The sequence below is a fragment of the Aspergillus steynii genome (assembly GCF_002849105.1).
Source record: "Aspergillus steynii IBT 23096 chromosome Unknown P170scaffold_7, whole genome shotgun sequence".
Taxonomy (NCBI): Eukaryota; Fungi; Ascomycota; class Eurotiomycetes; order Eurotiales; family Aspergillaceae; genus Aspergillus; species Aspergillus steynii.
Window position 1 is genome coordinate 948550 of NW_020194404.1, and position 27854 is coordinate 976403.

Genomic DNA, 27854 nt, shown 5'->3' on the forward strand with positions numbered 1-27854 from the left:
GCGCATATTTCATTTCAGGGAGCACAAAATAATCCCCTGGTGTTTTCTCAAAAAGCCGCATAATCCCGACCGTCTGATCGTCGCAACAGCCAAGGTGCAAAACGGCTCCCCCGCATTATTTCTGGGATTTTCTGACCTTCGTACTCGTTCTCGTCATTTCGCTCTTGGTCATGTTCCGAGTCAGCCCGCCAATGTAATCCTGGAGGAATTTGTTCTCGTTTTCAAGCTTGTCGTGATCCGACTTGACGGCTTCGATGCGTTCGGCCAGGGCTTGGAGAGAGGATTGGAGAGCCTTTGCTTGTCTAGAGAGAGGTACCAGCGTTAGTAGATGATACACAGCAGATACAAAGGCAATAGATCGAAATTCCAAGCTCCCAAGTGCCAAATACTTACTCCTGCAAGGTCTGGCGGGCCTCCTTTCCCAGTCGTTCCAAATCGGCGGAATTGCGTCGGGGACTCATGGCTCTCGCGTCGTCGGGCGGAAATTCTTCCTCCTCAATTTCAATTTCGGGGTGATCTCGCGGGACAAGGATCGAGGCACTAGGTTTTCGACTGGCCATACGAGGACGTTCCGGTCGGCCTCTGCGATCTGTTTCCGCGTCGGAAATGGAGGACGAGGAGGACAAAGAGGATATGTGCGTGCGACCGTTGTCATTAGGATGGGGTAAGGTTGGGACGGGTGACGACCCGTGCATATCTGACGTCGATGCCATGATTAGGTGGTGGCGTTGTGGTTGAATCTACCGGATCCTAGGATTGTTCGGTGGCTTTGAGAATTTTAGGGAGGAATTTGGTTTGTGGTTGATGTGGCGGCTTTCCACGATCGAACGACCAAAAGAGTTCAACAAATCCAGCACCAACGATAACCTTGAGCAATCACAGCTGGTGGGACTACCTCTAGCGAATAACTCAGATCCCGAATCTGCGTATCGCTGGAGGTAGCTATCGGGGTTCAATGAGGTTGAAGCGAGGGATGATTTCGAGGGTCGAAAACTGTTGGGAGGGCGAAGAACGGACGCAACAGCAGGACGGAAAGGAAAGAAAAAAGAACCCGAAAAAAAAAGTAAAAAATCCAGCGAAATCCAGTTTCTCCAGGCACGACCCAAGGGGTAAAGACTGGAGGAGTAGGAATGAGGGTGATTTTTTTTTTAAAAAAAAAAAAATTAAAAAAATTAAAACAAAAAGTAGAGCGTCGATGGAGAAAGTTCGGGGGGAAAGCGAATCGGTTAAGCGAAGTTGGGAAGGCAACCGATACTCGGGACAAAGCAATTCAAGAATGTTCCTGGATGACGGATTGATTAAGTTGTCCGTTTTCCGTTCCTTTGGATTCGCTTCGTGGAAATTTCTAATGGAGAAAGCTCTGTCGGATCCAATTTTCGATGGAGAATTCGGAAAGCAAGCAGGAGGAAAATCGGGTTTGAGGGGGGGAGGAGGAGTGGAAGAGGGAGAGAAGGTGGGCGAGAGGAACTCGTCGAACAGTCCGAAAACGGGAAAGGGACTGGGCTAACACCAGATGGTGAAAGAAGCCGTTAGGGGAGGGGGGGGAAGTGGGTTGTAATAACAATCAACGAGGACGAAGTAATGGTTCCAAAGGTCCCAGGGAGAGAAAACGAGGGAGACCAGGGAAAAGAGTGCCGACAAGGGGGCAGGTGGTCGCAGGGGAAAATACACGTTAAAAAAAGAAGTCAAGGAACCCGTCGAAGTCAGAAGAGCGAGCGGCGTGGGCAGTTCGTCGTCGCAGTAAGAAGTTGGACGGTGTCAGTCGGTCTCAGTTCAGTTCACTTTGCCTTCGCGACGCAGGCAGGAAGACCGTCCAAAGCAGGGTAATCACGATAATTCGACCGAATCGGTGGATGAAGACTAAGTTAAGGGCTAATATGGTCATGGTTTAGTTTTGATTTTTAGGCCGAAGAAGGGGTTTTTTTATTCCCTTTTTTTATTTCGGTTTTATTTCATTTCTTTTTCTGTCTGATGATTTGATTATTCGCTGGTCCTCCGTAAGTGAAATACTGCGTTCTCTCCTTTCTTAGTGGGGTCCCTCTCGCCAGGATGATCAGACGAAAATCCCAATCAGACTTTATTCGGTGCGAATATAAGGAACGATGAGGTCACCCGTCGGCTACCTCCTTTTTTTTTTTTTTTTTTTTTTTTTTTTTGTTGACCGAAAAAAAAGCCTATCAGAATGTCTCGACAGTGGGCAAAATTACCGTCGGCCCTGGGATGAAAGAGAGTTGAGGGTGGCTCAGAGACTCGTGGCCGCCACCGGAACGAAGGATCGCAGGACCTCCCTAGGAACGGAGTACTTTACTGCGCACTACTGCGTACTGCACACACGCCGTAGGAAATAGGAAAGACTACGGAATAGATTTACGGCCTTTCTTTCGGTGAAGCCCCCGTTCGGGCATGGCGTCGGCGGTGGGGAGGGCGCATTTTCATTAATTCATTTAGGGGTTCGTTCGTCTCTAGCGGCTTCTAGTGATCGTGTTAGCTCCCTCTTGTTGGGTCCTTCCATTGGGATTCCTCCCCCTGGTTCGACCCTCGTCCCTAGAGGGGTTGGAGGGGGCAAATACCACCAACGAGATTGTGGCCCGCGGAGGAATGCGTGATGATCCTCATCACCCACCGCTAGTATGATGATCCGACGACCAAACGGCCTCGGAGGGGGCAAGAGGATGCTGATGCTGATGCTGAGGTGATGCTGATAGCCGACCATGGGCCATCCTCCTCGGGGAGGGTTCCGGCAGATGGACAGATGGACACTGGGACAGATGGCTCCCAGTCCCAGCGTCGGTATGTATCCGTGAAAGTATCGAGGGTAATCCTTCCTGGATCCACGGGCCATCGCTAGCACGGAGTCCTACATCTCGTCGTCTGCGTACGTACGATGGAGCGGACGAGAGATGCATATGAATGCCTGTAATTAATCCCAATAATCTTCTTATTTTATCATCATTATTGCCTGATTGCGGGGCCCTGATTGGTCAGGATTCTCGGGCTAAATCAGACGGGGTTTCGTTGCTTTTTCGTTCGCCTTCGATTTCATACTGGGATTTACCATCGGGATCAAATCATCCCCCATCCTCACCCAAGCCCGCTAGGCCAGTGGCGGTCCTTCATTACTACGGAGGATTGGGATCTGGCTTGCCCGACTGCCGAGGCGATTGGGAGGCAAAGAAGTCGTCTGGCGGAGGAAAGTTCCCAGGTCCCATGAAACGGTCTCAGGGGGCAGACAGACAGAAGGAGCGGTCATGCAATGTCGATCGGGAATGGTATCCTCGTCACTGGAGGTCTCTCGCGATGAATCGGGCGCTTATTACGCCTTTTGCGGCCCGCTGAGTGGTTGGCCCGTATGTGCCTTCGGTCCTTGCCCTTCTCACGTACTCCATACTCCATAGTCTCAGGAAGAATCCGGCGCATGCCAGAATAACGGTGAAGCCACCTCCTGCCCGTTTCGTCCCCCAGCGACCTCAGAAGCGAAGGACACCAACGGTTTAGGGACAGGAAGATCCGTTCTGACGGATCCATGGCGGCAAGCCACTAAGGAAAGCTGAAACCGGCAAAAACGATGTGCAGCATGCCGATCCTCCATCATCGTCCTCCATCACCGGGAACATCTTGGGCGCCGGGGATCGAATCAGAATTGACGGCCTGAAATTATGCTGCCAATCCTCATGAGTTTATACGGGGAACGCGGCTACCCCGTACCACCTTCGCCTGCCTAGTATCTTACGGCCACGGCAATAGCGTGTAGGGTATTTTCCGTCTCCATTCTTTCGCAGAGGTTTAAGGGCCCTCCTCCCTTCCTGTTCGTCCGTTTTTGTTTTTTTTTTTTTTTTTTTTTTTCCTTTCTTCTCTCTCTCCCCCTCCATCCTCCCCCCCCCCTCCACCAGCGAGAGGCGGTACCGTGCAGTGCATCGCCAGGATAACGACGGAGTAAGCGCAGGGAACATCTGCAAAGGAGGCAGTAGCTCCGGAACACAAATCCTGTAGGTCTACTTAAGACTTGTGTTCCCATTCGACGAAAATGGCGATAAATTAAAATAGTCGGACCCAAGAGGATGGGAAGTCGCCCCCCTGGGAGGATGGGAGGATGGAAAATGCCCGACGAAGGGTGGCGGAAGCAAGACCGAATATTCTTTCTCGGAGATGATTTTTCCACGCCCTCCGGTTGAAGGGGGAGTTCCTCGCGACTGCTCCGTAAGAGTGAGAGTCCAGGGAAGGACACAAGTACACCGACCAGAAAAGCCCTTGCTGGCCGTTTCCACCGCCAGATTATCTTTCCGGGCAAGAATCGGCGACGACCCCAGCGATGACGGCCGAGCACGTCATGAGCCGCCTTGATTGGACGTGTCCAACCACCGGATGGTACTTTGTCATGGGGATTCTTTCGTACCTCCTAGTAAATACACAGGTTGATCGCCCCTACGTCATTTTGTTTCCTCTCCACCGATCGGTTCTCGCGCGACTGCCAGATCGCCAGAGAAAAAAAAAAATACAACTGGAGGTTGCTTGCAGCAAGGCGGCAATAATATGGACCAGGTGTTACAGGGAGGACGGAGGCTTTTTCATTCATTCTCAGCTTTTGGTTTGGTTTTGGTTTTTTTTCCCGAGACTCTCCCAGCCTTCTTAACCTAGTTTACCTTTCTTTACCGTCCTCTCGACCTTTCAAAGTCTCTAAAGTACCTCTTCCCAGGTCCGCCCCTGGAGAATACACGCCGGTGGCGAGATAACCATGGGTCACCACGGATCAACAGTCAACACGAGGGTTGAGAATCAGGCCAACCCTCGGGACCGCCCAAAAAAAACCCAAGAAAAAGAAAAGAAAGCAAAGAAATTCAGCCGGCCGAGCGTTGAGCAAGTGAAGATGCGGCAGCCAGTTGCAAGCGTTCCTCGATCCCCGCATCGCTGGGTCGCATGCGTTTTACCTCCTCCACCCCGAGAGGGGGCTTGTGACCTGAGCTGCGGTTGAGTTTGCCTGTTCTTAGACAGTTGTCAAGTGCTGTCCTGGCAGTCCCAGAGGAAAGATGACTCCGTAGAGTTGCTCCTAGTCTGTTCCGGAGTAGTCGCTTGGTGAAGGTCGGAGGAGTTTGACACCTCAGGCGTGGGTACCTGCCCGGCCATATGACTGCCTATGGAGCTTCAGGTACCCATGGAGTCCCGTGTTCGGTGCCCATTATATAGTATTATCGCCTACTAGTCCTCTGTACTCTGTGCATCCTACTCTAGTAGTCGGTGATCGCGGTCGGTAACGTGGAAGCCGCGTGACTGGAGCTCCATCGCCCGGGATTGCATTGCTGAATTATTGGATTATTGGACTGCTCCGGAGTAGATTATTGAGGTCCTTCAGGCGTCAGGCCATCCGGAGCTTTCTCTCGACACATTCCCTGCCCAACCACTCTTCCAGAACTGTCAGGGAGATGCAGTCTAAGCTGAATGATGGAACTCGTCACTGCAATCCTCGAATCCTGGGCCGATGACGATAAAGCACCGCCGATCCCGTGAAATTTTATTATTATTACCATCAATATTATTTCCCTCTTCCCGCCAGACTATCATATCCTCATTTGACTTTCCCTTGTTTTTTTTTAAAAAAAAAAATTTTCCAAATATTTTCCCTCGTCTATGTATCCTCCGTGCTCTGGAGACCAAAAGCTAGTTTGATCGCTACCAGCGTAACGCAGCCGATCGCTTGATTTTCTTTCGTCCATCATCAAGAGGCCCAAGCCCCCGTCTTCCACCCCCCCTCCCCCTTATCCTACAGATCCATATCCAATTATCTCATGGAGAACAAGGCAACGGCAGAGAAGAGCGCCTAGCGAGACAGCAGCAGAGCAATGAAGTGGATGCGCAATGCATCGTGATCATGATCGTGATACCTCACCACCTAATCAATGCCGACCAACAAAACCAAGAATCATGCCGCCCGTCCGTCCGTCTGCCCAGTGCCCACCGACAATCTTCCATCACTCAATCAATAATCCGTCTTAATATTCATCTGCAAATCCCGGCAGAGAGCGCAGACAGACCGTCACGTCAAACTCTTAACTCGCTAACTACGGCTTAGCCAAATAAACCCACACACACCCCTACACCTACCTACAGCGTACAGCGTACATCTCCGGAGAGATGTCCCAGGGTCCCTATAATCCCCTGGATCCCTCCGTATTATCATCGTCTGCTACCGCGTCAAAGGCGCGTTCTCCCCGATAAGCGAACCGAAAAGCCTCCTTCCTCCCCTCTTCGCTGGGGGAATAACAAAAAATAAAACTCCACACCCGTTAAGTTGCATGTGGCTTTCAGCACGGTCATCCTTGGCGAGGGATTCGAATCCCAGCACCGACTGGCTGTTATTGTAACCTTTTTTTCCTTCCTGTCCCTTCCTTCTTGATTCCTTTGCGACTTGAGATATTACTGTCATCCGCGGATGTTCATTTCCATTCCTCCCGATTCCTTCCTGCGGAACCCATCCCTCCCTGTAACTGTAGGCTAAACTGCTATCAGTCAGGTAGCAATGGCTGTTCCCGCGCCGGTTTGTTTACGGCTTGCTTACTCTGCGGACCGTCGGTAGTGTCTGTGTCCAGGGATACGATACTGTCGAACGGATTTAACCTAGGATGCGGTGCTGTGCTGTGCGCTGTGTGGCTTTTGTTTACTTTCTGATTCCCGATGCCGGGTCTTTTCTTGGGTAGTCCATGCGCATACAGCATACAAGACCCAGCGTTTGATATCTACCTAGGTAACCAACCGAGGCACCTCAGTAAGTAGGTAGGTAGGTAGGTAGCACACCGTCCGGAGTCCTCCGCCTCATCACATCAAACCAAACGATATCAAATCCAACATGGGGGATATTTTCCCTCTGCTTACGCTTCTAACTCGGCTCCTGCCCGCGCAAGGGCGCAACTTCTAGAGTGATTCTAGTGCCTCCTTCCTCTGGAGCCGTGACTGAATAATCATCAAGCGGTAGGTAACCACCGCCAACACTACCGACCCTACCTCCGCGACAGCGTATAAGATCGCATCGCGAACCCGACCAGTTGGGTGGACTGGGTCCGGGCCAGATAACGACGCCGCAGGTAAGCACTTAGGGCAGGGAGGATAGGGTGGTATTTGCAACGGAGTCCGGGAATCGAATGCCTGTCTGGTTCGGTTTGGTGTCTGCACGGGCTGTTGCGAGCTAGTTAGGAGTAGTTACTCCGGAGGAGTCTAGTCTAGGCGGTGTTGGGTTAGTCGGGTTGTACTCCGTATAGGTGGCTTGGGTGTCGTGGTCGGGTCATGAGTTGAGTAAAGAATGGGAATGTGAATCGAATCTGAGTCTGAATCGTTGTTGCGCTGGGCCGTTTCATGGGTTTCAGGTTTGGTGACATACCTACTACCTTCCTGCCTGACTGACTCTACAGATCAGATCAAACGCCTGGTCTTGGCGCTGGGTACGTTGCTTTTACTCCGGAGTACGCAGGAGGTCCTGCTCTCTTTCTCTTTCTCTCTACGGAGTACTCCGTACATGACTCTGCTAGATTGGTTGATGAAGAACGACAACTTCATTCCACCTGCTTGAATGTATCCACCCATTTACATCCACCTACCTACCCATAACTCCCAAGAAAGAAACACGAAAAAGAAAATAAACATACACCTACTACCCCCATCCATCCATCTACCCCAAAAAAGAAAGAAACCAGAGGGTTAAAAAACCCGCCCCAAACAAGCCGTCCCGCCACGCCACGCCACGACACCCACAAGACAAGAACGACAAGACCGACAAGAAGGACAAGAACAGTCCTTACATACCGGAACTCAATTCCGTATCCGAATGCTGCAAATCGCAGATCCGATCCCACTTGGTCCCCAAGTACCGATTGTGTAGAGGAATGTAGAAGAAATGTGATCCCGGTGAGAGCATGCATGCGCGTGTCCATGTACTTCGGATGTATTGGAAGTCGGTTCGGTCGTGGGTGGGTGGATCATCGATCCATCTGATGTGGCCTCTGGAGATGGACAGGTCCCATCTGTTTCCTCTTTGGTGAGGCAGTGATGGAGTGTGTGGGTTTGGGTTTGGAATCGGAGACAGGAGCGTGGAGGTTGACGCAACCAGGGCAGTGCTTGTATTTTAGCGGGTCGGTCGATGATGTCGGTGGTTGACGGGCGATGCCTTGGGAGGCTTGGGATTAGGTTTTGTCTATTGTCTGCATATTGCCAGACCTGCAGTGGACGGCGCAGTGTCCCGAATCAGGACTATGACGTTTACTGTGCTGGACAACCATCGGTTTATGATTCAGCTAGAGACCATCCATTCGATCGTATGCGTATGCGCGTTATCTCCAATGGCGCCGGTCTTCTGCCCAACTAAAGATATCTATAAATATATCCCCAAGACTCCCGGATCCAAAAATACAGCCGTCCAATCATAAAGATACACCTCCCAGATGTTATATACAACATAACGGTCGTGATCAGTCGAGATTGAATCAGTGATTCTTTCCAGACAAGGAGGGAAAGCTTTCCCATTGATACAACGCCCGGAGGACCGCTACTCCGCCGGACTGCGTTTCCACCGTACGACCACGGCCTCGGTCATTGACATCCTTTGCCTGCATGCCCGTGGCATCCGGAGACTCGGTCAACGGTGTTTGTTCAGTCCCGCCGGATTGATCTTTGGCGCCACCCGATGATCGGCCGTGGAACAGCTCGGAGCCTTCTGCGTCGTCGCCGTTGTTGCGATAGTCGACCGCTCCTTCAGGGAGAGGACTGTCGTAAGTCGCGGCATTCACGGACTCGCCATATGGCCTGCCCCACCAGGTTCCAAATTTGCCGTCGGGATCTCGGGTTACGAGAGCAGCCTTCGCGTTATGTTTGACCCAAGGTCCATAGGTCTGGCATCGTGCTTGGTGCCACTGGTATACGTTGTCCCAATCACTTCCCTCCTCGGCCACCCGGTTGGCACTGACCAAAAAACGCCACTCTTGCGGTCGAACCGGTCGGCAGAACTCGGCTAGATGGTGAAAGAAGATCCCTTTGAACGTTTGTCCATCCTGGGAACAGTTGCCGGATGAATCGCAAGCATCCTCGAGAACACCTCCACGGCCAAGACCCTTCCACTGCTTGCTGGACTTATTAGGCCACCCCGTGGCTCGAAGGACTTTGCGGACCAGTTCGTGCCCGTCGTCTAGATACTCTGGTGACTCGGTAGCCAGCCAGAGACCCCGGAGCCCACTGAGGATGACACCTTGATTGTAGGTATATACCATCGTGTTGAGAACATCGCACTTGCGTGTACCGGGATTCTTAGTGTCTTGCCATCCGCTGATGTGAAACCCGTCTCCGTAGAGCCCGCCGGGTCCGATCATGTTGGAGTTATTAAGCCATTTGTACCCGTCAATGGCAGCCTGTAGATGAACATCACTGTGAGGGTATTCATCCGACCAGACTTCGCCATCCTCAGTTTCCACCATGAAGGGCGAGTCGATAGGGTCGCCGGGAAAGTAAAGGTACATTCCGATACTGGCGGAGATAAACAGCTCGTTGGTGATGGCATTCTTGTAAGGAGTTAGATACGGGCTCCAGATCATCCCACCTCCACAAAGAGAGACATCCCATCCCTCAGACGCAAGGCCATAGAACAATCGGGATCGATGGGCTGCTGGAATCTGGTATTGGAACCCATGCCAATGGGGTTTGCCCTTCGAATTGGACCCCAAGCTCGACGGTCCCCGGTAGTGCAGATCCGAGTGCAGTTCCTGTAACTTGATGCTTTCCAGCCATTCTAAAACCACCCACAGCATATCGTCAAATGCTTGCGTTCTCACGGCGAATGCGTCTTCGCCGAAATAAAAGGCCGTTGTTTGGTCGAAAAAATGATTGACGAGGTTCTCGAAAGCTTGACCGTGTCGGTCAACTGCCGGTGTATATCTAACGTCTATGTTCGTATCGACAGGTATGTTCGACGGCAGGAGGTATTCGATGGCGGAGGTCAGCGACGAGAGCGTGCCCGAAACCTGCGTGCCCATGACCGCAGCGGTCCAGTCGATAGCCGTTGGCCATGTTCCCTGCCATAGCTCGAAATACTTATCTTGCATGACCTTCAGAGCGTTGGCCAGATCCCGCTGCGTGTGCCGCGCCGAATTGACTGGGTCGGTCGAGGAGTCCGAGGAACCAAGGGAGGGAGACTCTGGTGACACGGCCGTCTCGTCGAGGACGGTCTCCCCATTCGCAGATAAGGGCGCAAGAATGCCCTGCGACCGCGGCGCCAGCGCATCGGACCAAGGAACAATAAGATATATGCAGAGCACACTAAATATATATCGTAGGACTGCCATGTTCGGAGGACACTTCTCGGACTTCAGGAATCTTCCTGGGCTCTGGAGAAGCGGCTGTTGGAGTCGGAGCTGATAAGAAGTGGTCCTCGAGGAGGCTCCCCGCCGACTTAAGAATACTATCCAGGTGGGAAGAAAGAGAGAATGAGGGAAGGACGCGAATTTAAAGACATCCGGCGACCAATGGAGGGCAAAGCGATAAAGAATAAATCATGACCTGCGGTGCGACATTGCCCTGCCAGTGGCGCAGAGGTTGACACAAGGAAGAAAGAAAGAGGATGATCAGTTGGAGTTAATTAAGTTGTGCGGGGAGCGCTTTCTTGGTTCGGAAGCGGCACGGGGGAACTCTTGCGCCATCGCTCAATATGACACCTTCTGCGAGTATCCACGATAATTAATGCTGATAGGGAGAATTTCACTCTGTAGTTTCATTTATGAGACCTCGACACCCGCGTGGACTCGGATCTCCATCTATTTGCTGCATCGCATAGCATCACGCGCCCTCGAGTCTATGCATTCTTAATAACTGCTCCGATGGTCGGATGATTGCCTACAGCTCGAGGGATATTCCACGTATTACGACAGGGGTGAAATATACTACGTCCAATGCGCAAAAAAGCTCAGGTTTATGGTCATCATATTGTGCGATTTGCATGTCGCAAGGCTGAGAAATACGGGGAAGCATAAGCTCGTGGTCATCGAGATATCATTTTGAATTCGGTCATAATCGAGGGAAACAGCTTAACACCAGCAGAGTGTATGGATATCTAATTGTTCGATATATCAAAAATCCGGAATCGTTCTAAAGTCTCAGTCAGCATATGACCAACGATAACCCATGCTGGGAAAGATGCAAGGGCCATACCGAATTGAGAATAAATCATGACGCCGGCATGTCACCCCTGGAACAGTCTCGCACATGCGCATCATCAGATGATGGCCATGCATCCTGACCCTCACAAGAGAAAGAAATACCGGCTATAAGCGCATTCACCCCCGTTTTTGTCACCCGCCACAAGCAGTCTGCAAATGTCGGAATGACAGCAGACCCTTCATAACCATTGTCCTCGAGCCATCCCGCAAGGGTGAAAACCGACACAAGACCGCTGGAGGCCGGAAAAAGGAAGAAATAATATGAAACAAATAAAGCAGTTCGTCACAAGGCCATGCGTAGCCAGAAGAGAGTAGCCCGGCAAACTCTTCGGGAAAATGCGCTTATTCTCTCTCATCATTGTCAGCTCCAGGACTGCGGCTTCTCTCTCGGCTCCTGCTGCGGCCTCGGCCTCCACCGCCGCCACGGCCCCCTCGCTGCCCTCCAGCTTTTCCTTTGTTGGCGGGAGGTGGTCGGACAAACGCATAGTCAACCTGGATTGTCTGGTCGAGCAATTTGGATCCGTTGAGGTTTTTGATGGCCTCTGAAGCTTCGGGAAGAGTCGAGTATTCGATCAATGCATATCCCTATTGTATTACAAGATTAGCATGACCGTAATTGACAAGGACAGCAACTGGAAAACAACAAAGCATTACGCAGAAGCAAAGAAGATAGGAAGCAGTTTATTAAGTAGGCATAAAAGTAGGCAAAAAACGACCATGTCAACTTACCTTGACATAACCCGTACGGCGATCAAGGTTCAGGTTGAAGTTCTTGATCTCTCCATACTCAGCAAACAAATCCGTCACATCTTCTTCGGATGCTTCCTCGTGAATGTTGGTCGCGATCACAATCCATCCCTCGATACTGCGCACAGCGACGGCTTCGGCGTGTGTTCGTGGTTCGAAACCTCCAGTTTGCGCGGGGGCGTCGTCCTGCGAGACGGGCTGGTCGACTTCCATTTCGGCGGACATTGTGACGATTCGTAAGGGAACAGTAAGTAAAGGGAGAAGCGAAAGGCTGTAGGATGTAGAGAGGAATGACGGAATTAGAAAGGTTTGTCCAGTGCTTGATCGCGAGCGGATCGTCGGCGCGAAGCTTGCGGTGGGCTTATGTAATCTATAGTACTGGCAGGACTACAAGAGTCCAGTGCACCTGGCAACGGGCAATGTTGTTGTTAAAAGAATTAGAAGGGGTAGTTTTTCAATTTATTAATTCTTGGCCATGGTATATTCTCTACGTATTATTGTTAAGTGCTGTAATTTCTCTAGGATTACAGGTCGGGTTCTCTAAACCTGTAGGAAGCCCTAACTATACATTTGGATGTGACTAATCCTAAATGAAATGAAAGAGAAAAAAAAAAAAAAAGAGGACTATGATCATGTAGAATATTAGAATGGTGGAAACCTTCATTGTTAGTGGCTCATAAGGAATACTTATTCTAGATAGAAAGGGAAAGCTTACACAATATTCTCAACTGTCCAGCCGTTTCAGATTAAGCTTCAACAGTCTACAGCAAGAGATGAATTGGATAGAATCTGACACCTGGGTTCTCCTACCTAGTCATCCCTCTCTTATTTTCCTAGGAGGCAGACAAGAGCTTTCTCTTTGCCTTACCCATCTCTCGAAGCTCCGACTCATTGTACTAACGTCACGTAGACGTAGGCCTACTTTCATGAGCTATATGTGATGTATGGCCTTGGGCAAGATGACTCGAGTCCTCCGAATCTACTCATCTACACTTGTCTATCACATACTGGCAAAGGTCTGTCCAAAGAGCTCTCTCATCCTAAAATTCCGATCCATCCAAGGTGGCAGGTATTGCTGTATATGGGACCGTAGCATCCCAATACGTACGGTTGACACCCCAAAGTGAGGAAAGCAGTGAATGAAGACCAGCCACCCTCCACACAACAGTCATAACATGCGCTACTACTCTCGACTCCCAACTCACGGATTTCCTCATTCCAAACCCCTTTCTTCTAATCGGTCCACGTCCAGAGAAGCGTCGCTAACATCGATGGATCTTGACCACCCTGACAAGATGCGCTGGTAAGTACAAGGCTGTTTTGTCCAGATGAACGTACTTTGACTGATAGCATTCGATGGCTAGCAAGGACCCCAAATGTGGCTGCCAGCCAGCATCCAGAAGATCTCCGAGAAAGCTCAAGCTCTTCTTGCACGGCACGAGACCAGAACAAAAGCGTGCGCTGCATCAACCCGGGGCTGAACTCGACGTAGTATTTGATTTGGTCGGTCACGTTTTAATTTTGCGAGAAACAATCAAGAATCCCGAAATAGTTGAAACGGCCTGGACTCTCAGCGTGCATATTAAATGCTCGAAAATGCATTTCATCAATCTCAGAGGACTCGAAGACGGCTCTCTCCAACTCTCACTGCAAATGAAACGCTCGGCCTGTCTTGCGAAAGGAAACAAGATGGTTGTCAAGCAAAAGTCCCAAGGATTCGCCGCTCCTCATCTCGAAAGCAGGCTTTTTGCCGACTTCTACTCATGCAACTGGTCGAAGCAGAGAATCGAGCTCTTCCTACCGGAGGAGCGGATCAAAGGTTGGAAAACTGCGGCCCTCATTCTCAGGACGTTCAAAGAAATCACGTCAGCGCACTGGTGTCATATGGTCAACATCGTCAAACCTCCTCCTGTATCTGTTCTGGATTGGAGAGGACTCGTGGAATATCTCTGGGCCGTTGAAAAGAAAGAGAAGGAAACAGTCAAGGTGAAGAAACTTTACGTTACCTGTAAGGAAGAGAGCAGAGTCATACCTATGCACCAAGACTCGATGGTCTCACTTGGGGGGAACAAACTGGGGATACTGCCGGTGTTAGTTTCGTCTGTGTCCTGTTGAGCACAATGTCGTGCTATCTCTGTCCATTCACGTTGAGCAGTATGATTCTGAAATTATGGCATCGGGTTATGCCTAAGAGAGAGGATTCATGTCGACGGTTGATATTATTATTTCACCTTTAATATGGAATTAGTCGACAGAGGTCTGTGATATTACTGTTATATTGTACAATGAAGAGTTTAAATCGGAGTCGAGCATCGTATTTTCCTATAAGATATTAGCAAGGTAGGACAAAATTCTGGAAATTGCACAGTACAACTTACCCAATAACCCAAGCGGACCTCGGAGTAAGTAGGTCTAGCTCTCGAGCCAGTAGCCTCATAGACATGCATCTGCTCTCACCAATTGTTGATATTTTCCGCATTAAGCTAAATTAACAAGCTTGGGCTGCAGCTTCCTATCTGTGCTGCAAGGGCGACGACAGATTGGTGACCAGAGCGCCTTCCTGCATGAAAAATCATAACTCCCTCATTTCCCAGCATGTTGATTATGAATATGAACTGGATTCTATTTTGCCAAATTGCATACAAATTTGGGAAACGCGAAGTTAACGGTAAGTCTCCTGATCGTGTATGTCACCGTGGATTTAACCCTCGGCTTTTCTCCCTTCTCCCTTGCATCCACCCACCCTTCGACTCGCCTTGATTGGTATCATTCGAATTCCAATTCATTTATTTTGAAGTTGAACGATAAGAGAGAATAATGGCAATGCCGCTCAGTTGGTTACTAATGTTCGACTTGTGCACCATTAATGCTCTAGTTGAGTATTTGATACTGGACATCGAAGTCGACGTATATCCTCGATTCCCAGGTTATGTTCATGATCCACTCCTTGCGCAAGGGGAGCTGTCCCATGCTTTTCCCCTGGAGAATTAGCCCACCTGTTGTTGCGCCTTTCTGCCCTGATAGTAGAACAGGAGCTCATACTAAAGGGCGCTGCCACCCTCGAGCATTTGGTATTAGGTTTGCTGATGGCAGGACCAGGATGATCTATCCCTTCTGTTTAAGGATATTCAAAGATATTCATCTATCCGAATTCAACCTAGTTAATCTCCAAGCTCGCTACACACCAAGTCCTGCGTTATGTCTCTAAGATTAACGTGGAGTATCTCAGGTCTATGAAAGAATGATGCATGCAGTAGAACAGCATCAAATTTGCAGTACAGCAGGCAAGCAATTTCGCTATGATCGAAAGTCCTGATGGGTAAAATCCCATATTGTGGTGCATAGAAGAGAGGGGTCGTCCCTTGTCAAGGAGTGCCATCGACTATACAGTCTCCAAGATTTCCCCTTGGGCTCTAGCATCGCCCCTCGTGCGCCTGACTGCTCGTTCCTTTTTCATTATTGCCCTTTTGTTTTACCCCAACGTTTTGGCTACCATCTTTATATTCCCTCTTGCTCACTTTCGCATTGTTCTTTTGGAACGAGTACCATCAATCATTTGGGATTTCTTGCTATCCGACACTCTTTAAATTCAACATTCTACTTACTTTTGTTTTAGTGAGTTATCTTACGCTCTCACAGACAAGCGGAGCCACACTTTCAATAAAGCAAATCATGATCATATGAGCCGAGGACTCTTAATTTCGCAAAGTGACTTGATACCATGCCCCTCATACAGTTGTCAAAATGGGCTTGCTTCATTCTAGCTATGGATATGTTCTCCCTTGGTGACGCAGCAGACACAAAAGCTTGGAAGTCGAGGTCTATCTACCAGACCATGACAGATCGGTTTGCGCGAACTGATGGTTCCACATCTCACGGCTGCAATACGACACAGGGCCTGCATTGCGGTGGAACCTGGAGAGGAATGATAAATCAACTTGACTATATCCAAGACATGGGGTTTGATGCTGTCATGATATCACCTATCGTCAAGAATGTGGAAGGCCGTGCGCCATATGGCGAAGCCTACCATGGCTATTGGGTTCAGGACATGTACTCGCTGAACTCGCACTTCGGAACAAAGCAGGATCTGCTTGATCTTAGCAAAGCTCTGCACGACCGCGGAATGTATCTCATGATGGACACTGTGATCAACAATATGGCTTATATCACAGGGAGTGGAGGCTCCCCGGCTGATGTCGAATACTCCGATCTCAACCCATTCAATGATGCGAAATATTTCCACCCGTACTGCAAAATCACGGACTACAATGACTACTCACTTGCCCAGAAATGCTGGACGGGAGATAATGTTGTGCCACTTCCAGACCTGAAGACCGAAGACAAGCAGGTACAAGCGATGCTGCTGGGGTGGATCAAAGAGACAATATCCAACTATTCGATTGATGGGCTGCGTCTCGACGCGGCAAAGCACATCACTCCAGACTTTCTCCCTGTGTTCCAAGAGGAAGCCAATACATTTATAACGGGCGAGGTGTTCGACAGATCAGTCAGAAGGATCTGTGGCTATCAAGACAAGCTGACCAGCCTTCCGAACTATCCCATCTATTATTCTCTCCTGGACGCTTTCACTCTAGGCAATACAAGCTCACTGCCGGACCAAGTGGAAGTGATGAAGAACAATTGTCCTGATGTAACAGCAATGGCCTCTTTTTCGGAGAATCATGACATTGCTCGATTCGCCAGCCACAAAGACGACATGACTGTAAGCAACCACACTCCCCTCTGACTCTACCCATACCTCGAACCTAACAGCATCAACCACGCAGCTCGCTAAGAACGTTCTTACCTTCACCTTACTCTTCGACGGCATCCCCATCATCTACCAAGGCCAGGAGCAGCACTTCTCAGGGAGCCACGACCCCGAGAATCGCGAAGCCCTCTGGCTCTCCGGCTACGACACCAAAGCCCCGTTATACAAAGCGACTGCCACGCTGAACCGACTCCGCAAGCACGCCTCCCGCGTCGACCCGGAATACCTCAACACCCAGACCTACCCGATCTACAAGGGCCTCAGCGAGATGGGGTTCCGCAAGGGCCGAGAAGGCCGACAGGTCGTCATGGTGCTGTCCACGCAGGGATCGCAGAGTGGCGAATACACAGTCCGCATGATGAACGGGTACCAGCCTTCATTCGTGGTGATCGACGTCTTCACCTGCAAAACGTACACCATCAACGATATGGGCGAGCTCAGACTCGACATGGACAAGGGCGAGCCGCGCGTGCTCTACCCGACTAACTTGATGCACGGGAGTGGGCTCTGTGGCTATGAGCGCGCCAATGTGTCGTATCATGACTTTGAGAAGAAGCCTTTGAACGATTCCGTTTCGAAGTTCTCTGCTCCGACGAGTCTGGCTGGGAGGAGTCTTGTTTCGGGCTGTGGGCAGGTTGTTTTGTCGATTTGGGTCTCGGTGTTTGTCTATCTGGTGTGGGTTGGTTTGTGACGCAGCCTGTCGTTGTATTTTCTGGTTTTCTTCTCGAGGACTCCTTCGATGTTATCTACTACTTAGTATTCTAGTTTTGGTTGCACATAGTAATATTTCAAGGACACGGTCTGTTCAGCTTTCAATTTTTATGCTCCGTTTCCTCCACCTAAGACAGTTACATCTTTCTTAATAACCAGGTAGTCCAATAGAGAAATTTTGATTTTTTTGCCATTTTTATTTAAAGAGTGGAGTGGATCTATTAACCAGTCCTATCGAACAAATGCCTGAATCCTCGAGCAGATTTCTCCGCCATGCCTCTAGCCGAGGGCAGTCGACTAGTGATTTATGCGCAGGGAATAAACAGGACACTGCTTGGTGCAAAAGCTTCAACCATATGGCATTGGACCATAGCCGGGGGGTAAAAAAGCCACGATGAGTATAAGTACATAGGAGACCCAATAAATGCGGGCAAAATAAAGCGAACGCATGCAATATCCACTTTCCTCCAGGGTTTATTATCTTTATTTACTGGCCTTGCACAGACCAGCGATCGAATCGAACCAACATTTCTTCCGATGTAGTTCGGTTCCCGGGAAGTCCTTCAGGGACATTTAATTCGTTTGATCAGGTATGATTTACCTGCGGTTGTTGCGCTGCATGCCCAGGATCTGGACCATACGGACGAAGATGTTGATGAAGTCCAACTCGAGGCTGATGCTCTCGTTGACGACGTCACGACGGACAAGACCGCGCTCGGCCATGCGGGCGTGGTGCAGGACCTTCTGGACGTCGTAGAGAGTGAAACCACCGAAGACAGCGAGACCACCGTACAGCCAGATCTTCTCGGACCACATCAGGGTACGGGTGGCGGTGGCGGGGATGACGAGAGGAGCAAGACCGGACAGAGCAACGATAGTGACACCGGCGAGGAGGGGAGCGCCGAGGTACAGGTACTTCTCCTGCTTAGCGGTGGCACCGACGAAAGCAATCGATCCCATCATTCCGACGGTGTAGAGACCAGCGCGGGCGAGCAGAGCGGGGTGCATGAACATCAGGGGCGAAAGAAGCGCAGCCTGGGTGAGGTTGAAACCAGCCCAGAGACCATACTTCATCACGTAGCTAGATGGCTTGTTAGTATTTGGTTCTTTGACTGATGGAATCGATGGATTAGGATGGAATAGAGATGGAATACTCACTTGTCGGGAGAAGTGTACATAGTGCCATACATAGTTCCGATGCTGCCAACCAGACCGAGACCAACGACGGCCCAAGGGTTCATGGCCATCAGACGGTACGACCATCCGTTCATGTGCAAAGCTCTAGCAGCGATACCAATGATACCAAGTCCGAGTCCAGTGTGCAAGAAAGTGTCGTTCAGGTAGCTTCGTTCGTACGGAGGCATGCCGCCATCCTCTCTCGTCTCACGGTTGAAGATGAAGTTCGTCGCCAGGACAGTTCCACCAACAATAGCGGCTCCGTAGAGCAGCTTTTGGGTAACGTTGCCACCGCCATAGGCGTTGTAGGAAGGCTGCATGTATGTGCGACGGAAAGCATTCTGGAAGGACTGTCTGGACTTCGCGAAGATCGAGGACGAGGCCGAGCCGACGGGCTTGGACTGAGGCTTGAAGGGAGAGTTGTGGATGAATCGAGCGTTGTTCGCAGCTTTAGGTGCTGCTTGACGAAGAGCCGTCGGAACGGCAAAAGGGCGCCGTAGGAAGAAAGCCATGATTGCGATGGAGATGAATCCAAGCGTGATGACGAAGGGTTCACGGCAGGCTGGATTTAAGGGCTGTGATATCAGTCCGCGCTGGTCCGCTACGGGCGCCCGAAAGTTCGAGAAGTGCAGTCACGTGGCGGTGCTGACTCACTTGGCGTCGGCGATAAGTTTGGCGGGGGAGGGGAAAAGACCGGCGTTGCGATATCTCCGGTCGTTCTTTCGACGTCCTTCTCGCATCTGCCGAATTTGAGTCAGTCTTGCTTGGAAATTCTTGCCATCATGTCTGCGTCATTGGAAACGATCCAGCTCCCCCATCTTCCATCCTCGCTACCGGTGCATGTAGCCTTGTACCGGGATCTGAAGAATGCGCCCTTTTTGCGACAGCAGCTCATCTCGGGAAATGCGGAATTTGAATATGCCTTCGTCGATGCAAGCATGGTATGGAGCATTTGTGCAGTCAATTCGATGTAGAATCAATGAGATGGTTTTAACCGCCAAGGACAGGTCCTATCCAAAACGCATGCTCTTTCGGCCGTTTTCAGAGCAGTAAATGACTACTTGAATGACCGGCTAAAGTCTCGCAATGTGCATTCCGAGACTGTGTTCTCTTTGAACCCCACCACTAATGTGTGTTCCTGGGTTGTAGACCGATTGATTCTGTTTCTAAGCTAATCGCGCATAGATCGCCGACTCATTCCGCAAATTCGGTATCACGGACTCGACAAAGGACCTACTTGTGGTTAAGATTGCTGTGGACTCAAGTGCCACACACGACGCAGTAGCAGCGCATCTATCGCAGCACATCGAAGGCTCTATGGTACCATTTGACGACGAGACATTGTCTCAGATCGCCGATGTCGCGAAAATCAAGAAGGCATACAAGCTGGGAGCATTGAATACTACCCCAGGGAACCAAGTCAACGGTGTCCAGGACGATCAAATGAAACGACTTGAACTTTCGGTGCTGGCTGCCATCGCGTTGCGGGGAGCGACTTGATTTTGACCGCTGCATCGATAGTAACATCATCAAGGCGTTTTGAGCCGGCGCAGTGACACTAAATTCCGTCATGGTCTTTGCAGGAATCACGTCCCACAGTTGGCTTAGAACTGTCCAACTCTCTTGTCACAGGCTTCCTCGGCGATGTGTTCCTGGGGAGGCCAAACATGGTGACAGATATGCAACAATCACGGGGGCTTCGCGGCATCTCTTTCTACACAGTCGTCAACGTTTGATATAAGCGTGGTCAATGTGCTTGGGAAGGCGCAAGTCTTACGCCGCTGTGCTTATGACTAAACGATCAGGCGTCACGATCGTGGGCTCTCAATTACGACCCAATTCATGTGATATACCCCAGAATATGGAATAGAAGAAAGATTTAGAAATCATACTTTGTTGGATACTCTAATTAAATATCGATGAGCGACTTGGGAGACATGTCAGACGAAATGCCATCGGTTGCCCTGCCCACTGTTTGACACGTCCGAATCCGGTAACCCGACAACTTTGCCAAGAATCGGCGTGAATCTTCATCCTTCATCCGTAATTTTCCCGCCGAAATTAGCTGAGATTTGACAACAGGGGAAGACGTGTCAGAGAGCTCGATTTATATTATCGCCATCATTCATCATCCATGCTCGCCCTCTAAACGTCCTTAGCGTTGCTGCATCGCTACGCGCTAGCCACCATGAGCGCCGCGGCAGACGTCATCATCCTTGATTCCTCGCCTGAGCAGCCTCCTTCTCACACTCCAGCGCGTCCGGCTTACGATCCGGAGAAACTGTTTGGAATCTCCCCGCCAGGATCATCGCCGCCGTCTGTGGTATCACCGTCAGAGTTGTTCCGACCCCCTTCGCGATCCCGGTTCTTCAGCACCGACAACCAAAGCAATAAACGGCCAAATACCCGGGGAAAGAATGCGCCAAATGAGAAACCCACAAGCTCAGAAAGTCCTGATGTGGGAGGAACAGAACCTACGACTGTGAACAAACCGAAACGAGGGCGAGGAAAGGCCGCGAGCAAGGCGCAAGACAGTCCAGCAACATCAGCCTCGGATCAGAATAAGAAAGAATCCGCGCCAAAAAGGCCCAGGGTTACAAAGACAAAATCAACGGAAGGACCAAAAAAGCGCGGAAGACCAAGCACGAAGGCTCCTACAGATAATAAAACACTGTCGGGGAGGGTTGCGAAGGCCGGAAATGTTCAACCAAAAGAGTCCGATGCGAAAACCAAATGCCCATCGACTCCTAAATCTCCATCGGGAGAGACCGCCGAGAATCCGATCGACTGGGAGAAGGAAGGCCTGCAACTGGAAGCAGCGACAAAACGGAGGATGGATTGGACTCCGACCAAAGATACGATGAAACGGGCCGTCGAGACCGGCAAGGTCGAAGGTGTGGGCGACAGTATCTCGAACAAGTTCAGTTCTTTGTTAGCGGATTACAATTTCAGCGGAGGCTCCTCGATTCCCCAACTCAACTCTGTGATTCCTGAGGATGGATTCATCACAAAGCGGAGACGAATCGAACTTGTTGATTCTGTGTGCAATCCTGAATCGAGACAGAGAAGTCCCGACAACGAGAAGCCGTCTACCGAAGAAAAGCAGTCTTCTAAAGCACCTGGGCATAAAAAGAGAAAGCAGCCAAAGCCCAAAAAGCTTACCACGCTTACAGCTCGTGTGACGGCCCAATACAACCATGATCTCGCGGACTCTTCAGGCCTTTTGGGGGCCTCCGGGAAGGACTCCACTCCTGTTCAAACTAAAAGCACAAAATCGAAAGGGAAAGGCAAATCAAAACCTCAGGAACCAGAATTCATCGTTCTTTCCCCTGAAGCAGCCGCCAAGTCCCTTGATGACCAAGATCTCGTATTTGGGACCTGCAGTCAGCTGCAACGAGAAGACTCGCCAACCTTATTAAGAGAAACGCAAGCAGCAATTCTTGAATCAGAGAAGAGTATAACAGCCGCGTCGACGTCTAGTTTGGCTCCAGACTCACAGTTAGGACCATCGTCTACCTCCACAGTCTCACGCTTTAAGGCCCCGAGAAATTTGTGGTCCGTTGCGGCGAGAGATTCCGAGGGGTCATTGGCTCATGTCGATGTTATCGATCTATCCGACTCGCCTGCTTTCCCTAAAATATCGTCTATCAGTAACAAAAAACCCAAAGCTGTTTCAAAAGATAAACAGAGCATAAATTCTAATGTTTCGGATGATTTCTCGAGCCACCATGGAGCATCTGAGCCTAAAAATACAGCACCTTTGGATAAAGAGCTGCCACCGGTAGCAAACCAGGATACAAACACACACAAAAGCAAAACCAAGGAGACAACTCATCAGCCTGCGGAATCTCTTCAAAAGCCCCAATATACCGGATTTACAGATGCCGAATTATCCAAGCAGGTGGCATCCTATGGGTTCAAAGCGGTCAGAAACCGCAAGAAAATGATTGAGTTGCTTGAGAAGTGCTGGGATTCTCAACACGGTACTTGTCAGAGCTTGAATGATGAAACGAAGTGGGATAATAGACCTTCTGAGCCACCGACAGCGCCATCCCAGCCCCAGACAAAGGGTAAAGGTACACGCAAAGCTACCGGTGCCTCTCAAGCGACGACCACAAAAGCAAAGGTCCAAACAAGCAAGTCATCCAAATCCACGACGAAATCGAAAACCGATGCATCTACCTCACTCTCCAAGGCCACCAAGAAAGCCACTTCTCGGTCTGAACCAACTCAGCCGACATCATCCATGCGTTCCTTCGCCGACATAGAGGAAATCCAAGACTCAGAAGACGAGGCCACTCCCTCTCCCAGCCGACTCCTGAGCCGATTCTCCCGCCATATCACCGAAGACAGACAAACTCTCCCTATGTCACCGACTCCATCGGCTCCACCTCGCAACACTACAAAACATCTCCCTGCATCACAAGCCCCCAAATCAATAGCGCCTCCTGATCTAGCCAGCCAGATAACCAAGGCTGTCCGTGCACAATCTCAATCCCATGCCTCTAGTCGTCCTCCCAATCATCTCACCTGGCACGAGAAAATGCTGCTGTATGATCCTATCATCCTAGAGGACTTCACGGGCTGGCTGAATACAGAGGGCTTGGCTCTCGTGTCCGAGGACAGAGAAGTCGGGGCTGGGTTTGTGCGGCAGTGGTGCGAAAATCGGAGTATATGTTGCTGCTATCGATGATTTTGGTTCGTCTTTTTTCTCGGTCTTTTATATGTATTGTCTATTTCTTATACTCTATGATTGGGACGGTGTTGAATATTTTTTTGGTTTCGGGTTGGATGTCTTGTGGAATGGGAAATAGGAGTTGGAGCTTATGGAAGGACTTCGGTTGAATATAACCGGTAAGACATTATATTATTTTTGCGAATACCCATTGATTGTGGATTAAACCTTGTTTGATTTTGCTAGACTATATCCCATGATTCATTTCCCTTCACTCTGAAAATAAAATGAAAGTACCACTTACCATCACCGCTTACACGAATGATTTACCAGAGAATACAAGATGAGTAAATGAAACCAGTTCATATCTATACCCAGTCTATCAAGAAAACAGAAACAACATGAAACTCCGAGACGCCATCTTACAAAACCAAGAAATCCCCGACGCTGTCTCTAGGCCGAAACTCCAACGCAATGCAAACAAAAGTACATCGAATCAAACCGAACCGAACCCAAACCCCATCCATTAAGGCCAATATACCCAACGCCCTCTAAGTTATATACAAACCATAAATACACTCGACCTCACTCCTCAAAGAGGTCGTCAAGGCCGTCGTCTCCCACATTCTCATCGGCGGGGGGGACTTCAACCCCAGGAAACAAGGGGGTATTGAAGTCGTCGTGGAGGTCGATGAGTTGCTGGACCCCCGGAGGACGCTGGATCTCCCCATCCGTTGGTTCCGCCGGCTGCTCGGCACTCTCCTGCCCGCTGGACGCCGCGTTGCTCTCGGGTTCACCGGGGGCAGTTGTCGGGTTCGGGTTGGCTTGGTTGGACAACCCGATGAACTCCCTCCAAGCCTCGTCGTTGTAGCTGGGCTCACCCAGAAAGACGTCCTCAAGGTTATCAGGCACGCAGGCGAGCCCCCACAGTTCCTCCATCTCGCCTTCCCGCAGGGGGTGCAAATCAATGATCCCGTCGTCTTCGGGGGGAGATGGGTTCTGGTTCTGAGGGGGGGGAGGATCCTGGGTCTGGGTCTGACTCTGGGTTTCAGGACGAGGCTGAACAGGAGCAGGGGGAGCGGACTGGACGGCGGCCTGAGCTGCTTGGGTGTCTTGATTCCGCATGGCTGCTAGCTGCGCCATCTCTCGCGCGATATCGAGGTCGTTGACCTGCACTCCGCCTGCTTCCTGGGTCGATTCGACCGGGGGCAGAGTGCTTTGGTCATTGACGCCTGCGATATTAGTGGGGGGCTGCAGACTAGCCGTCATGGGCTGAGCGGAATATTCGACGTTGGCCGCAGCAGCTCCGGCTGGCTGGACGGGTCCCGAAACGCTCAGGCGGTTGGGATAAGCCGTGCTAGGGACAGAGGGGAGAGGAGGCTGCGCCGGTGGGAATTCCTCGTACACCGCGCCGGTGCTGTCGACGTTGTACGATGGCGGATGAATAGCGCCAACCGAAGAACGCTGGCTCCTGGCCGGCCGTTGCGGTGCAGGGGCCAAGGGCTCAGCGTCGTCCGGCTGGGCGTATACCGTTTCATCGAGGAATTCGTCAAAGGCGTTCCTGGAAACAGCGCTATCTCTCCGGATATCAGCAGCCTCCATCGGGTTGTTGTCTTCAAACCCGGGGGCATTGCTGTAATCATCCGGAGGGAGCTCGAAATTATTACCCACATTTGTGGGCGGGAATTGACTGGGCCCTGTGCCCTCTGACAAGCCATGCGCAGTAGCCCCGGTTCTGTCTTCGCTCGGAATAGGAGCCTGCATGGTCGGCTGAGGCTGCATATTCCGCCGGGGTGGCATGGCTTGCTGGGGCACCTGGTACCCCAAATGCGTCATATCCCCCTGGAACATGTTAAGACCGCCAGGCTGCTGGTTCAGCTGACGGTACTGTGCCACGCCGTAGGGATTGAGCATATGGGGGTTATATTGGGGAGGGCCCATATTTGGGGCGGGGCCCATTTGATAGGGCCCCGGCATAGCCATATCCTGAGGCAAACGACCCATGGGAGGACGGTTCCTGTTTGCAGGGCCAGTCATGTTTGCAGGCGGGTTCATATACCCGCCATTGCCTACCTGGCCCTGCCGGACAGGTCCTGGACCCATGGGCATGGGGTACTGCGTTGACGGATCCATCATCAAACCACCGGGCATCGTCTGGTCGAACACCGGCACGCTGCCTGGCATATTCAGTCCGTTGTAATTGGCATATGGAACCGGTGGATTGCGAGTCATGAACCTGGCCTAGAGGAGCAGATGGTTAGCTGTTTGAAACAAGGGCATGAGATGAAAGGGGAGTTATGTAGCAAGCACTTACCTGCATTTCGGGCACGGAAATGCGTGAGACGACGCCGTACTGTTGGATGAGGGCCCGCTGCTGATTGATGACCGCAATTCGTCGCCTCACCTCCTCTTCACTCTCCGCCAGCTGCTGCCTCAGCTGTTGGATTTCCTCTCGTCCTTCCCGGATTGCGCCTCGTTTATTCGTGACGCCCGTGTTCTTATCCGTCATGAAGCATTCAAATCCTTTCTCTCGGCACCTGCGACAGGAGTCGGCATCCTTGCTGCATGGTTGCCGGAGGTTCTATCACCCGTTAGTACATCTCTCGCAGAGATCCAAGAGATCCATTGAATCGACTTACTACGCAGCGATCACACGCTTGCCCCGTCCGCATTTTCGGTTTCAACCTTTTATACTCTTTGTCATTGTCAGGGTCTATGCCCTGCTCGCGCCATTGTCGACACCTCTCTTCCCACTCCGCGAGATTCCGTGCGTCTTTTTCACTATCGTCCCGCCACCTCTTCCGTATAATGGCCGAATGATCCGCTTCGGGTTGGTCTGCTCTTCTGCGAGTCCGTGTGTGTCCCGGGTTCTTCTTGGCTTTCTGGCTCGCCGTTTTGGCCTTCTTCTTTTTGCCTTTCGGCCGTTCCTCTTCCTCTTCCTCTTCCTCTTCTTCAACCTCATCACCCAGTCTCTGCTGCTCATCAGCCTCACCCCCCTCTCCCTGAGGTTCGTCTTGCCTGTCTTCCTCTCCCTGGAGTTCCCCTTGCTCATCCTGCTCCCTCTTGGTATCCTCTTCTCCACCGCCCTGCTGCTCCTCTCCCTCCCCAAAGAGTTGATCATCCTCCCCAAAGAGTGGATCTCCCTCCTCAAAGAGTGGATCTCCCACTTCTTGGTTCACATTCGCACCCTGGTTCCCATCGTCGGTATCATCCAGCTCCAAAGGGCAGTCAGCACTGCTACCAGGAATGGCCGTAGGAATAGCCTCCTGGGTAGTCTTGGCAGCTGGGGACTCGCTTCTGAACTTCTCCGAGTTCTTCTTCGCTTGAGACTCGGGGTTGACGCGCGTAGAACCTCTGGTTGTCTTCGTAGGAACTGGGGGACCATTGCCTCTGGCCCTTTTGGTCGGTCGAGCAGCCTCCTCGTCAGGAACAGTCCCATCCTCGATCTCTGCAGCCTTGGTCTTGCGAGCCGGTGCAGAGGTCTGGGGGACTGATACGGAGACTTGGGGAACTGCTGCAGAGGCTTGGGTGGCTTGGGTGGAGAATTGGGGGACTTGGGTAATGGGTTGAGGAACTGGGGCATTGGCTTCAGGAACTGGGGCAGAATTTAGAAGAATCAATACAGGGTCATCTTCTGGGACCACTGCAGAAGCCTGCCCTGGTAGAGTCTTATTGGCAGTTCCTGCATTGCGCCTGGTGATTCGACGGGGCTGGTCTTCGTCAAGGTTAGCGTCGTCTGCCTTGCGCTTGGAGGACATGTTGAATGGAGGATGCAGTAGTAAACAGTAAAAGATAGGATTGAGATAGGGTGCAAAGGGTACTCAAAGTTAAGCTGAGCTGCGATGAAACGAAACAAAGTAGATGGAAAGCAGAGAGCGTACTTGAGATAGTTGTTCCTCCTTTCCTTCCACGCCTGTTGGAACGATCCGTTGAGGCTATTATATACTGGTGGTTGGAGGGCGATGTCGCTGCAAATGGTATATCTGCCAACCGGAACATACCGTGGGCTTCCCTCGCTATTTATCTTCTTCGAGGGACCTTCCAGTAAACCTACCGGCAGTCCCCAGTAGTAGGTCCCTCTCTCAAAGCGATTGGCAGAACCAACAAAGCACTGGACAGTGAATACAATGGGATCAAAGCGCAGAGACTGCACGAGATGATCTCGTAGGAAAACAAGGCAGCATTGTTATGCACAATGCCTGTTGTCTTTCTAATAATGCGTATAAAGAAAACAGTGCATCAAAGATGAGCCCTTGTGCCCTTGTCATGACCAGGCGGGAGTTGTGGTGACTACCAGTCACCATGGTGCTTTGTTATATCAATGACCTTTGTCCTATCTATCCGTCAACGCTAACTATCTTTTATATTGGATGAGAAGATGAAAAACAGAACGAGACTTACCTAGTTACCCGTCCATCTAACGCAAAGCGATTGCTCAAAGACTAGTTAGTAATGACGACCCAGCAAAGGGTTAGGGAAAATACTGATATCATACTAGGACAAAGGCCTGGGATTCCGTTCGAATCCCACATCCAACGAGCTTCCAATCCAAAAATTATGAGGAATATGCGGTCGTTCTATTCAGATG

General features: G+C 50.8%; 9 protein-coding genes across 9 annotated transcripts; 4 read left to right on the forward strand and 5 right to left on the reverse strand.

Moving 5' to 3' along the window:
• Nucleotides 1-115: 115 nt before the first annotated feature.
• On the reverse strand, nucleotides 116-713 carry P170DRAFT_428843 (short coiled-coil protein; the record flags this gene model as incomplete). The annotated part of the gene is made up of 2 exons (XM_024847862.1): nucleotides 116-302; nucleotides 394-713. The coding sequence occupies 2 exons, from the start codon at nucleotides 711-713 to the stop codon at nucleotides 116-118; spliced, it is 507 nt and encodes a 168-aa protein (XP_024700926.1).
• A 7538-nt stretch (nucleotides 714-8251) lies between these two features.
• On the reverse strand, nucleotides 8252-10567 carry P170DRAFT_457935 (putative glycosyl hydrolase). Its single transcript, XM_024851752.1, has one exon. The coding sequence runs from the start codon at nucleotides 10311-10313 to the stop codon at nucleotides 8466-8468; it is 1848 nt and encodes a 615-aa protein (XP_024700927.1). The 5' UTR covers nucleotides 10314-10567; the 3' UTR covers nucleotides 8252-8465.
• Nucleotides 10568-11525: 958 nt separating this feature from the next.
• Nucleotides 11526-12155, reverse strand: P170DRAFT_478579 (RBM8 family RNA-binding protein; the record flags this gene model as incomplete). The annotated part of the gene is made up of 2 exons (XM_024853572.1): nucleotides 11526-11768; nucleotides 11913-12155. The coding sequence occupies 2 exons, from the start codon at nucleotides 12153-12155 to the stop codon at nucleotides 11526-11528; spliced, it is 486 nt and encodes a 161-aa protein (XP_024700928.1).
• Nucleotides 12156-13352: 1197 nt separating this feature from the next.
• Nucleotides 13353-13916, forward strand: P170DRAFT_314713 (uncharacterized protein; the record flags this gene model as incomplete). The annotated part of the gene is made up of 1 exon (XM_024843276.1): nucleotides 13353-13916. A coding segment is annotated over one exon (564 nt), but the record flags the coding sequence as incomplete, so codon positions are not given.
• Nucleotides 13917-15765: 1849 nt separating this feature from the next.
• Nucleotides 15766-17395, forward strand: P170DRAFT_478581 (alpha-amylase; the record flags this gene model as incomplete). The annotated part of the gene is made up of 2 exons (XM_024853573.1): nucleotides 15766-16656; nucleotides 16721-17395. The coding sequence occupies 2 exons, from the start codon at nucleotides 15766-15768 to the stop codon at nucleotides 17393-17395; spliced, it is 1566 nt and encodes a 521-aa protein (XP_024700930.1).
• Nucleotides 17396-17604: 209 nt separating this feature from the next.
• Nucleotides 17605-19131, reverse strand: P170DRAFT_439372 (Bax Inhibitor family protein). Its single transcript, XM_024849822.1, has 2 exons — nucleotides 18574-19131; nucleotides 17605-18496 (listed from the first exon to the last, which is right to left on the reverse strand). Exons 1-2 carry the CDS (start codon nucleotides 19101-19103, stop codon nucleotides 18013-18015), a joined length of 1014 nt encoding a protein of 337 aa, XP_024700931.1. The 5' UTR covers nucleotides 19104-19131; the 3' UTR covers nucleotides 17605-18012.
• Nucleotides 19132-19321: 190 nt separating this feature from the next.
• Nucleotides 19322-20489, forward strand: P170DRAFT_414020 (EKC/KEOPS complex subunit CGI121/TPRKB). Its single transcript, XM_024847001.1, has 3 exons — nucleotides 19322-19532; nucleotides 19599-19721; nucleotides 19777-20489. Exons 1-3 carry the CDS (start codon nucleotides 19374-19376, stop codon nucleotides 20089-20091), a joined length of 597 nt encoding a protein of 198 aa, XP_024700932.1. The 5' UTR covers nucleotides 19322-19373; the 3' UTR covers nucleotides 20092-20489.
• Nucleotides 20490-20657: 168 nt separating this feature from the next.
• Nucleotides 20658-23415, forward strand: slx4. Its single transcript, XM_024847002.1, has one exon. It carries the CDS (start codon nucleotides 20780-20782, stop codon nucleotides 23282-23284), a length of 2505 nt encoding a protein of 834 aa, XP_024700933.1. The 5' UTR covers nucleotides 20658-20779; the 3' UTR covers nucleotides 23285-23415.
• A 436-nt stretch (nucleotides 23416-23851) lies between these two features.
• P170DRAFT_478585 (putative C6 finger domain protein) lies at nucleotides 23852-27024 on the reverse strand (the record flags this gene model as incomplete). Its single annotated transcript, XM_024853574.1, has 3 exons — nucleotides 23852-25507; nucleotides 25581-25847; nucleotides 25906-27024. 3 exons carry the CDS (start codon nucleotides 27022-27024, stop codon nucleotides 23852-23854), a joined length of 3042 nt encoding a protein of 1013 aa, XP_024700934.1.
• Nucleotides 27025-27854: the final 830 nt, after the last annotated feature.